The sequence below is a fragment of the Thamnophis sirtalis genome, unplaced genomic scaffold (genome assembly GCF_051295495.1).
Source record: "Thamnophis sirtalis isolate CommonGarterSnake01/CBP01778 unplaced genomic scaffold, rThaSir2_p1.2 scaffold_9, whole genome shotgun sequence".
Taxonomy (NCBI): domain Eukaryota; kingdom Metazoa; phylum Chordata; class Lepidosauria; order Squamata; family Natricidae; genus Thamnophis; species Thamnophis sirtalis.
The window spans coordinates 18,384,871-18,397,449 of NW_028261389.1; the positions used below are offsets into that span (position 1 = coordinate 18,384,871).

Here is a 12,579-nt window from a genome sequence, read left to right on the forward strand (position 1 = left end):
TCTCACACACACACACACACGGTCCAAAACTGGTCACCAGTGCCAAAAGGCTGACAATCTCTGCCCTATACTATTCCAGATGAGAGGCTGTCCCGTCTCTTCTTCAAAGCTCCAATAATGGAGGCCAGCTGTTCCACTGGTTAATTGTTAGGAAATTTCAGCTTAGTTCTAGGTTGCTTCTCTCCTTGATTAGTTTCCATCATTTCTTGTCTTGCTTTCTTGTGCTTTGTAAAATACACCGACCCCCTAATTCTACTATTACATTTTAACTATGCTAATATATGGCAATTCTGTGGTGATACAGTTATTAGTTATTTGCGGAGAGAAAATATAAGGATAGAGTTAGCATGACTTCTTGGTGCCAAGCTTATTCAATTGGTAATATCTCCTTTGCACAATGCCTCATTTGTTTATTTGAAGAGAGAGCGGCAAATGGCAGATTGTGTATAAATCCAACTTTTAGCATTATGAATCTTCTTTGTTTTATTTAATTCAGGTGGAATATGAAGGCTTGAAACATGAGATAAAACGATTTGAGGAAGAGACGGTGTTGCTTAATAGCCAGCTAGAAGACGCCATCCGGTTGAAGGAGATTGCTGACCATCAGCTAGAGGAGGCCTTGGAGACCTTAAAGAATGAAAGGGAGCAGAAGAACAATCTGAGGAAGGAACTGTCTCAGTATATCAATTTAAACGATAGCATGTATAGTAATCACATTAATATCTCAGTAGATGGATTAAAGTTTGGAGAAGATGGGAATGAACCCAATAATGATGACAAGATGAATGGACATATTCATGGTCCTCACATGAAACTGAATGGGGATTTTCGGACTCCCAGCGTTAGGAAAGGAGAATCTTTGCACCCCGTCTCTGATCTCTTCAGTGAGCTGAACATCTCTGAAATGCAGAAACTGAAGCAGCAGCTCATGCAGGTAACATGTTATAAATGTTCCTCTTAGTTGTAAATGTTCACGTGGTGTGCAAAGATACCGGAAGCATTTATTTCCCTGAGAAAAATTATTTGGAAAAAAAGAGTAAACATGCCTTAAAAAAAAAAAGCGATTGCATCTCCACTTCAAATGTACTGTATCTTAACAGCGTGTTTTGTGTATTTTTCACTTTGGGGTCCTTAGTGGTCCCTGAGATTGGTGGCTTTCTTGTAGATATTTCATTACCAAATTAGGTAACGTCATCAGCAGAGGTGGTATTCAGCAGGTTCTGACCAGTTCTGGAGAACCGGTAGCGGAAATTTTGAGTAGTTTGGAGAACTGGTAAATACCACCATTGACTGGCCCCGCCCCCATCTATTCTCTGCCTCCTGAGTCCCAGCTGATCGGGAGGGAATGGGGATTTTGCAGTAACCTTCCCCTGGAGTGTGGAGGGAATGGAGATTTTACAGTATCCTTCCCCTGCCATGGCCGCCAAGCCATGCCCATAGAACCAGTAGTAAAAAGTTTTGAATTCCACCACTGTTTTTAATGAAACGTGAGCAAGAAAACCACCAAGCTCGGAGACCTCTAAGGACCTTATAGTTCAATCCTCAGCTACACATATTCTCTTCTATAAATTTTTCACTTTCTTTGTCGGATTCAGTTTTGAAATGCTGCTGCCGTTTAACTACTACTACTACTACTACTACTACTACTACTACTACTTTTGTTGCCCACCTAACATAAAAATAATCCTGCTTCATTGAGCTAAGGTCCACCTAAGCCTAGCATTTGCTTTTCACAATGGCCAGTAGAGAGATCACGAGCTGGAGTAGGAGACATAACCTCTCCCCTACTTATTCCCTGCAGCTGGTATTTAGAGGGAAGTTGTTCCTAACCGAAGGGGCCCCAAGAACTGCTCTCACCACCTCACTCTGCAGTAGGTGTAGCTTCTGAAATGTTCTTCAAGGGGAGCCCCATGTAGACCACACTGAATCAATCCAAGCATGAGATGATGGAGGGCTCGAGTGACTGAGCATGTATTAAAGTTGGTCATTTTATTCGTGTTAGTGTTACGTTTATATCTATCTTAATACTTTATAACTTTATATTTAATACCACCCCATTCACTTGGGAAAAGAAAGGTAGGTCACTTGCAGGTTGTCAACCCAACTGGATGGACAAGTGCCCAAGTTATGGCTTCCTGATGTTAACAAAGATCATTGTAGACTTTGCTTTATTTATTGGGAGAAGTCACTTGTCATATTGCCCTCTATCTCCATCTGAATGGGTTGCCCTCCTTCAAGAGAAGGCAAGGGCTTATTTACTTCCTGTTTAACAGAGATTTTGATCAGCATTGCCTTGTTTTTCTGATGTTCTTTACAGAACCTGATTGTCTTTCTAATGGAATACTTTACGGGTCTATGTTGCACTATAATATAATTTATCCTGTCCCATCTTCTGCCCTTCTATTTTTTGCCCCATCATCTGCATGACTAAATAAAGGATTTTCTGTACAGGTCCAGTAATGTGAACCAATGAGATTTTTATCTTTTCCTTCCGTCCCAATGTATAAATTGTGATGCTGAAAGTGTTGTGAAATTATTCCCAAGCATCCTTGTCTTCCATATGGAATGAATTGGGAAAAGAGCTCTATGCCTTTTGTGTTCTTGGGATAATAGGTTCCCTTGTACAGATAATCAATTTGGTGGCAATTGCCAGGTCTTATGTTAATGCATGTTGTTGTTGTTGTTGTTGTTGTTAAGTCATGTTCAATCCGTGACCCCATGGACAATATTCCTCCAGGCCTTCCTGTCCTATACCATCCTCTGGAGTCCATTTAAGCTCACACCTACTGCTTCGGTGACTCCATCCAGCACTTCATTCTCTGTCCTCCCATTCTTCTTTTGCCCCTCAATCTTTCCCAGCAGGAGGCTCTTCTCCAGTGAGTCCTTCCTTCTCATTAATTGGCCAAAGTTTTTGAGTTTCATCTTCAGGATCTGGCCTTCTAAAGAGCAGTCAGGGTTCATCTCCTCTAGGACTGACCGGTTTGATTGCCTTGCAGTCCAAGGGACTTGCAGGAGCACCATAGTTCAAAGGCTTCAATTCTTTGGCGCTCAGCCTTTCTCATGGTCCAACTTTCACAGCCATACATTGCAACTGGGAAAACCATAGCCTTGACTATACGCACTTTCGTTGGCAGGATGATGTCTCTCCTTTTTAGTATGCTGCCTAGATTTGCCATAGCTTTCCTCCCCAGGAGCAAGCGTCTTTTAATTTCTTGGCTGCAGTCCCCATCTGTGGTGATCTAGGAGCCCAGGAAAATAAAACCTGTCACTACCTCCATTTCTTCCCCATCTATTTGGCTGGAATTGAGGGGGCCAGATGCCACGATTTAGTTTTCTTAATGTTGAGTTTCAAGCCAACTTTTGCCCTCTCCTCCTTCACCCACATCAAGAGGCTCTTTAGAGCCTCTTCACTTTCTGCCATTAGAGTGGTATCATCTGCATATCAGGTTGTTGATATTTCTCCCGGCAATCTGAATTCTAACTTTTGATTTCATGCTAATGCATTCCTCAAGTTAATTCCTTGTTCCAGTCACCCGTGTACATTTGAAGTTCTCAGATACTTGCTACTTTCAGTTCCTCATTTCCCACCATCTCGTTCTTCTTGCTCTAAATATATCCATACACGTACAAACTTTGCAGGAAATGCAGACACAAGTCAGCACATTAGCAATATGTCTGGTACATTTTGCAATTATATTAGTTTAAAACTTTGGTTCGTCAGGCCTGCAAGCTCACTCCTAGGCCGATGACCTGCAACTTTCCAATGGATATGTTTCTCTCCTCACAGTTTCATTGGATGATTTGTGGTCTCAGTATTTGTATAGGGAAAAATCTTCCTGTTGATTTTCTCCATACCATGGACAATTCCCTATGCTTTGAACATGCAGCGGCTCAATAACCATTTTTCAAACCTGAAAAACCACAATAATTCTTTTTTTCTTGTCGGCAGAGGGTCCAGCCCAGTGGTGGGATTCAAATAATTTAACAACCAATTCTCTGTCCTAATAACCAGCTGGGTAGGTGGGGCTCAGTGGTCATGTGACTGTGTGGGCAGGGCCAACTCAACGTCACTCAGGTCAATGGGCGCTTCACCTTAGCTGTTACAATGTAATAAGGGTTAACCGAAGAGGCAGTTTCTGCAAGCAGGGCAATAAAGATTAGGCTAGAAACAACACCAGAATGTTTCCTTCCTGACTTCCTTACAGGATTAGCCTTGTAAATTAGCCACAAAATGAGATTTCTTCCAACAACCAGTTCTCTGAATTGCTTCGAAAGTTAACAACCGGTTCTCCCGAATAGGTGCGAACTGGCTGAATCCCACCACTGGTCCAACCCGTTTACTAATTTTGGTTGCCCTCTTTTAGATTTTTTCCAGCACTGTTTTCTCCTGCAACCAAAATTGTACATCAAGTCCTAGAGATAGGTATAGCACAGATGTTATAACGGCATCTGTGATCTTGGTGGTTTGATTCTCAATCCCTTTCTTAGGATGGGCTTCACAGATTTCACACATGCTGCATATAAAGTGGTCATTATGAGATTGCAGCAGGAGACAAATTGAATCAGTCAATCTTTAGTTGTGTTCTAATTATATTTCCATTAAATGTTTTCATAAATTATTTTGTATGCATCAAGAGATTTGAAATAGTAATGACTACACTGTAGCAAACTCTGATTGGTTTCATACTACTCATCAAACAAGTGAAAGCATTGACTTTGCTTGTGGTGACCCTTTGAGAGCTGTATGCAATGAAATTTCATTTTATTGTATGCTGATTAGTGTACATTCAAAGCAGTGGTGGGTTCTGGATCCTGTTGCAACCCGTACAGTGCAACGGGGCCCAGCGGCCACCACATGAATGTGTCCTTACCTCCTGCGACGCCTCCGCGACACTCCAGCTGCTCGGCGGAGCATTGTGCAGGCACCGTATGCTGCGTGCGCATGTGCAGAAGCACCAAAGAGCTCAAATACAGGTAAGGAGGTGGGCGAGTAGGTGGGCCCACTGGAGCACCATACCAGAACGGTACCTGGTGCTTCCGGCAGGCACCAGTACGCCCGTACTGGGGCGTACTGCCTGCAACCCACCACTGATTCAAAGTGATGATAAAGTTATTCTAAGTCTATGAAGCCAGCTATGAAGGTGTTGTAGCCCATTGGCTGCCAGCAGAGCTAGCTGCCAAGTCAGATGGGGAGGTGGAGGGAGAGCCTGGGCCAGCTCTGGAGCCTTTGGAAGGCTCTGATAAGGAAACAGCATCAGAGACAGGAGCAGAGCTGGGGTCTTCCCTCCTCCCCCAGGTGGAGAGGCAGCTGTCTTCAGGGCCTGAGCTGAGTGAGGGGGAGAAACAGATGGGCCCATCCCAGATGCAAGTATGCACAGAGCGGAAAAGAGGGGAGAACAAAGGAAAGTAATAAGCCTACTCTCAGGGAGAGGCAGACACAGACGATAGCCAGTCCCTCCCTGGTGGGAAATATATAGGAGGGGTTTGGGAGTGGCCAGTTGTCGCAGACAACCGTTCCTTTCTAGTATACAGCAAGCAATTCAGATTTCTTGGCTAAACCCAGGTTGTTGGGACTAATTACCGGACTATAAGATGCACCGGTGTATAAGATGCACCAAGATTTCGAAGAGGTAAGTAAGAAAAAAATGTTTTTGTCCCTCCCAGCCCCTAGAAGCACTCTGCAGACTTCAGCAGGGCTGGGGTAAGGCAAAAACAGCCCTGTTTTTCACCGAAATGGAGGCATTTTTCCTCTTTTAGGAGGGGGGGGGGAAGGTGCATCTTATACTCCAAAAAATATGGTGCGTTTGATTTTTTTGTTTATCCCTGTGAATAAAAGACTGTTACTGCCCTGTTACAAAAAGGGGTTGTTTTACTCACGAGTAAATATCTTAATACATGCGCATTGCCAAGAACCCAAATTTTGCGTGAGTATGGGGATGCTATGACTGTCTAAAATGCAAGGATTACTTTTTTTTCAGTGCCAATATAACTTCGAACAGTCGCTAAACAAATGGTGGTAAGTCAAGGATACTTGTACAGGTAGTCCTTGACCTACCACAGTTCACGTAATGATCGTTCAAAGTTACAATGGCACTAAAAAAGTGAGTTATGGCCTTTTTTTCACTCTTTACAACATCCCCATGCTCGAGTGATCCAAATTCAGATGCTTGGCAACTGACTCCTATGTATGATGGTTGCAGTGTCCTGGGGTCATGTGGTCCCCCTTTGCGACCTTCTAACAAGCAAAGTCAATGATATAGCCAGATTCACTTACCAGTTTAAGAACTGCAGCGATTCGCTTAACAACTGTGGCAAGAAAGGTCATAAAATGGGACAAAGTTTGCTTAACAAATGTGGCACTTAGCAACAAAAGAATCGGACTCAATTATGGATGTAAGTCCAGGACTTCCTGTATAAGTTTCCATTTTTAAACTGTACCTTTAATTATAGGGGCCCCTAGCTCTTATATCCCAGATTTTTTCTAGAGATATTGACATCCTTTTTCTGGGTTATTGCAGGTGGAGCGTGAGAAAGCTATTCTGCTGGCTAATCTTCAGGAATCCCAGACCCAGCTGGAGCACACCAAAGGGGCCCTCACCGAACAGCATGAACGCGTCCATAGGCTCACCGAACACGTCAACGCAATGAGGGGTCTGCAAAGCCACAAAGAGCTGAAAGAAGTCGATTTTGAGAAAGGCCGAGATTCTGGGGAGGAAACCCACGATTATGAAGTGGACATCAACGGCTTGGAGATCCTAGAGTGTAAATACAAGGTAGCTGTTACCGAGGTGATTGACCTCAAAGCTGAAATCAAAGCCTTAAAAGAGAAGTACAATAAGTGCGTTGAAAACTACACCGAGGAAAAGGACAAGTATGAGAGCAAGATCCAGATCTACGACGAGCAGGTCTCCAGCTTGGAAAAGTCAACGAAGGAAAGCCACGAGAAAATGGTGCAGATGGAAAAGGAGGTGCAAAGGATTACAGGCGTTGCCAACGAGAACCACAATACCCTCAATGCCGCTCAGGATGAGCTGGTGACTTTCAGCGAAGAGCTGGCTCAACTCTATCATCATGTCTGTCTGTGTAACAACGAGACTCCGAATAGGGTTATGCTGGATTATTACAGGCAAAGTCGAGTTACGAGAAGTGGGAGCTTGAAGGGACCTGACGATCCAAGAGGGCTGCTATCTCCACGCCTTGCCAGGAGAGGGACGGCACTCCCTGTAGAAATCAGGGTGCCAACTGAACAGGGTTCAAAAGAGAGCACAGAAGCCAATAAAGAGCCCAGCCCAACAAAGACCCCCACTATTTCTCCTGTCATTACAGCCCCTCCTTCCTCCCCGGTTTCTGACACCAGTGACATTCGGAAAGAGCCCATGAATATTTACAACCTCAATGCCATAATACGGGACCAAATCAAGCACTTGCAGAAAGCGGTAGATCGGTCACTGCAGCTGTCCCGGCAGCGTGCAGCGGCCCGTGAACTGGCACCTATGATTGATAAGGACAAGGAGGCTTTAATGGAAGAAATAATGAAATTAAAGTCCCTGCTGAGCACGAAAAGGGAACAGATAGCAACCCTCAGGGCAGTGTTGAAAGCCAACAAGCAGGTAATTTGGGGAGTGTAATTTCCTTTCTATAATGAGGTGTATAATTTATGGGTTTTAAAATGGCTTAAAGGGCGATTTTACCATTGATTTTACATCTGTTATTGCTGTGTTTACTTTTGAGCTTCTTGTGAAATTAAACAGTGGGGTATTCTTAGGTTTCTTTGAAGTCCCAGAAGACAAAAAAATCCAAGTACATTTTGATAATTACTTTTCAAATCAACTTGGATTGAATTTGTATCCTTATTCTGATACTGTTAGAAAAATCTGGTCCAGTTTCAAGCTGGATCATGAAAGAAATACGGTATAGGGCAGTGATAGTTAACCTTTTCGCACCGAGTGCAAAATTGGAGTCCATGTGTGCACGGCGGACAGCTGCTGTTTTTCGGCTTCCTGTGTGCCCATGCGCGAAGACCAGCTGGCCGGAAGTGCAACTGGTGACAGCATGCATGCCCACAGAGAGGGCTCTGCATGCCACCTCTGGCACATGTGCCATAAGTTTGCCATCACATGTATAGGGTTTCCTGCTTGAGCGGGGAGGCTGGACTAGAAGACTTTGAAGGTCCCTTCTAGCTCTATTCTGATTGATTGAAATGCACTGGATGAGGCTGCTTGAAAAGAAATACAGGTATTCCTCAGCTTACAACCACAAATGAGTCCAAAATCTCTGTTGCCAAGTAAAATATTTGTTAAGTGAACCTTGCCCCATTTTACCACTTTTATTGTCACAGTTAAGTGAATCGCTGCAATTGCTCAGTTAATAACACGGTTGTTAAGTGAATCTGGCTTCCTCATTGACTTTGCTTGTCAGAAAGTTGCAAAAAGATGATCCCATGACCCCGGGACACTGCATACATACGAGTCAGTTGCAAGCATCTGAATTTTGATCACGTTACCATGGGGATGCTGCAATGGTCAGAAGTGTGAAGAGAGGTCGTAATTCACTTTTTTCAGTGTGACTTTGAATGGCCACTAAATGAACCGTAAATTGAGGTCTACCTGTAGCATATTTGGTAGCATAGAGTTCAGCAATTGAGGTAGCTACGAATTTGGGGTGTTGAGACTAGTCATGTGATAGGAATGTTGCAGCAGATTGAGGTTTGTAATCTACTTACGAAAGACCAGGACTTGAGACCACGAAGGTGAGAGAAACAGGTTTATTTGATGCATCGAGTTCAGGGTGCTCACACACCAAAATCTGAACTGCCTGGGCTCTGCCCAGGATGCTACTTTTATGCCGTGTTCCACACTGTGCATTCTCAAGGCGTTTCCATACACGAGACAAGCATGACATTTCAAAAAGGAGAAGTTCCTATAATGTCTTAAGCTGTCAGCAGTTTTTACCTCTGTTCTATCTCTCACCCACGCCTGGCTTCCTGTGCCCCTCCTTTACAGGGTCTTGCCACACTGTTCAGCCCTATTTTTAATACTTATGAGGAAGTTGGAGAGAAAGTTCACTCCAGCTAAAAGTCAACTTTGGAACTCCAGGGCACTAGAATGAAAAGCCAAGCTAATATGAATTTATAAGGTCCATTCTATTAAGACCACCTAACCTGGCCAGCCACTGGTGGGTTTACCTGTGCACCCCCTCCTGCATCAGGAAAAAAATGGTCCCTTGTGAGATGTGTGAATGTGTCATCTGAAATCTTTATTCTGATGGGCGTGCAACTCCAGTGGAGGAAACTCTCCTTATCTCACTTCACTGTGTATATAGATCTTTTCCCTTTTATGTGCACCTATAAGCTAATTTTGGAGCACCACATTTGTGTATTCAGGAAAGCTCTGTATATTAAAGGGATTTTACCTGTTTGCTATTCTTTGTGGGAGAGATGGTTTTATCAATTTGAGCCTGGCTGAAACTATCTGGCTGTTAAATATCGGCTGAAAAGAATTTAAGGAATCCTGCTCCATTATTTCTTCTTACTTGCAATCTGGTCTGTTTTGGCTTCAGATGAGGCTGTGAGTTTCATGAACAAAGAGGGTGACTTATGAATATGATATTTCATCCTACAATACTATTTCATGAAGTTCCTGATTATGAGATTGTTCATATTTAAAACAGAATAGAATAGAATTCTTTATTAGCCAAGTGTGATTGGACCCACAAGGAATTTGCCTTTGGTGCATAAGCTCTCAGTGTACATAAAAGAAAAGAAACATTAGTCAAGAATCATAAGGTACAACACTTAATGATAGTCATAGGGTACAAATAAGCAATCAAATCATATTAGGAAACAATATAAATTGTAAGGATACAAGCAACCAAGTTATAGCCATACAGTCGTAAGTGGGAGGAGATGGGTGATAGGAACTACTATTATTAGTAATAGTAATGCAGTCTTAGTAAATAGTTTGACAGGGTTGAGGGAATTATTTGTTTAGCAGAGTGATGGCGTTCAGGGAAAAACTGTTCTTATGTCCAGTAGTTCTGGTGTTCAGTGTTCTATAGCATCGTTTTGAGGATAGAAGTTGAAACAATTTATGTCCAGGATACGAGGGGTCTGTAAATATTTTCATGGGCCTCTTTTTGACTCGTGCAGTGTACAGGTCCTCAATGGAAGGCAGGTTGGCAATAATTGTTTTTTCTCCAGTTCTAATTATCCTCTGAAGTCTTTGTTGGCCTTGGGTTGCAGAACCAAACCAGACAGTTATAGAGGTGCAGATGACAGACTTAATAATTCCTCTGTAGAACTGAATCAGCAGTTCCTTGGGCAGTTTGAGCTTTCTGAGTTGGCGCAGAAAGAATGTTTCAGCTGTGCTTTTTTGATGACTTTTTGATGTTAGGTGTCCAAAGGTCTAAATTTCAGAAATTAGACCTCTATAGTTTAGATATATTGAGATATTGCGACACTATTTGATTATTTTTTTAACACGTCATGGATTCTTGATTGTTGAAATATGTCCTGGATGTTTGTTGAGACATTTCTCAGGAACCTTATATTAATTTCCTATATGAAAATAAAGCATGGATGTTAACAGTGAAAAGTTAGCATCTCTTAGTGAAAAAGAATGTTGCAGCCAAATCTACAGTTCTATGATTAACTGGAAAAATTTACAGAGCTGTCAATTGGAAAGCAAAATCTAAGAATCAAAACAAGTCACCTTATGCTACCTAGTGGCCAATAAAAGTGAAAACTGGATATTGCTTTTGCCAAAAGAAATCAGAAAATAATGCTTTGATATTAATTTTTAATCATGATTTCTCATCTATTTTATGCATAGTTCATCTGGTTTAAAGCTATATACAGCATGTATATCGGGGGTGGTATTCACCAGGTTCTGACCAGTTCTGGAGAACCGGTAGCGGAAATTTTAAGTCGTTTGGAGAACCGGTAAATACCACCTCTGACTGGCCCCGCCCCATCTATTCTCTGCCTGAGAATAGAGTCCCAGCTGATCAGGAGGGAATGGGGATTTTGCAGTATCCTTCCCCTGCCATACCCAAAAAGCCACACCTACCAAGCCATGCCCACAGAACCGGTAGTAAAAAAATTTGAATCCCACTACCCGATGCATATATATTTTTATAATTAATATGATTAATTATGCATATTGACCTTCAGAACTCCTGATGTTGTATAAGCAAATGCTCTCATATTTAGAATTTTGTTTATTGAATTTTGTCGGTGTATACCAGTAGTTGCATTCTGATCAGAAAGGTTTACTCCTGACCTTGTAGCACTATTCTACTCAGAGTGGGCAGTCCTTGACTTACGACAATTGAGCTCAACATTTCTGTTATCAAGGGAAACATTAAATAGGTTTTACCTCATTTTATAACCTTTCTTGCCATAGTTGTTAGGTGAATCACTGCAGTTAAATTAGTAATATGGTTGTTAAGTGAATCTGGTTTCCCCATTGACTTTGCTTGTCAGACGATCGCAAAAGGGGATCACATTACCTTGGGATACAGCAATGGTCATAAATATGAATCAGTTGGCGAGGATCTAAATTTTAATGGGGATGTTGCAATGGTTGTGTGAAAAACGGTCATAAGTCACTTTTTTCATTGCTGTCGTAACATTGGATGGTCGCTAAATGAACTGCTGTAAGTCAAAAAGGAGTATCAATTTATTTCTTGTATCCAAATATATGGCTAGTTGCTGATCAGCTTAAATTCTGGGCTGATCTATATTTTGCATATGTTTATACTGTCACAGGATTGTTTTAATTTTCTCTTTCTTCAATGACAAATTTGTCTATTTTTAAAATATGTTTTATTTTAATATCATAGATAAAACATTTCAGAAAGCATATAATTTACTTTTTCCTGTATTACTCAATATTGTCCTAATCCCATAATTATAAAGGCCTAAATTCATTCCTCAATCCAGCACATTAGCACATATTTTGTATTGAACATTGGTGTAATTCTTACAGATCGAGGTTTCCATAAATCAGCTTTCCCAGCCTGGTGCCCTCCAGATGCAATGGGAGAGAAGGCTAACTTAAAATTAACTTCGCTTTAACTATAGTATACGTAAATTTTAAGAAAATATAAAATATTTAAAATCTTCTCCTGTAATCACATGTCATTAAAAAGCTCCTTCCATTTAAAATTTCTAAACTTTATTCTCCCTCTCAACTTTTTAACCTCTTACTATTATTCTTCTCTTCCTTCCTAGTATCTATCTCCATGTTGCTTGTATCTTTAATTTATATTGTTTTATTTGTTTACTAGTATGATTTGATAGCTTATTAGTAACCTTGACTATCATTAAGTGTTGTATCCTTTTATTCTTGATGAATATCTTTTATTCTCCTTATGTACACTGTTAGATATTTCCCCGCCCCCAATGACAGAGGGTTCCACCAAGGTCCTCTGTTCCGGCGGGAACAGAGGTTGAGTCCCATTGGTTAAGAAGTCTGTCAGATCCCTTTAAAAGGGGATTGTAGTAGAATTAAGAGACCAGGAAGCCAAGCGATGCAATATAGGAAAAGTTTATTGAATGCGCAGGTTCAAACATGCCAA

General features: G+C 41.7%; 1 protein-coding gene across 7 annotated transcripts in view; it reads left to right on the forward strand.

Moving 5' to 3' along the window:
- BICD1 (BICD cargo adaptor 1) overlaps window positions 1-12,579 on the forward strand; it is a 116,402-nt gene that overhangs the window by 64,072 nt on the left and 39,751 nt on the right. For all 7 annotated transcript variants that reach the window (XM_087722979.1, XM_087722973.1, XM_087722974.1 and 4 more), the window contains exons 4-5: window positions 497-934; window positions 6,519-7,610. In XM_087722979.1, coding sequence (XP_087579105.1) covers window positions 497-934; window positions 6,519-7,610 — 1,530 coding nt within the window. The remainder of the gene's footprint in view (window positions 1-496; window positions 935-6,518; window positions 7,611-12,579) is intronic.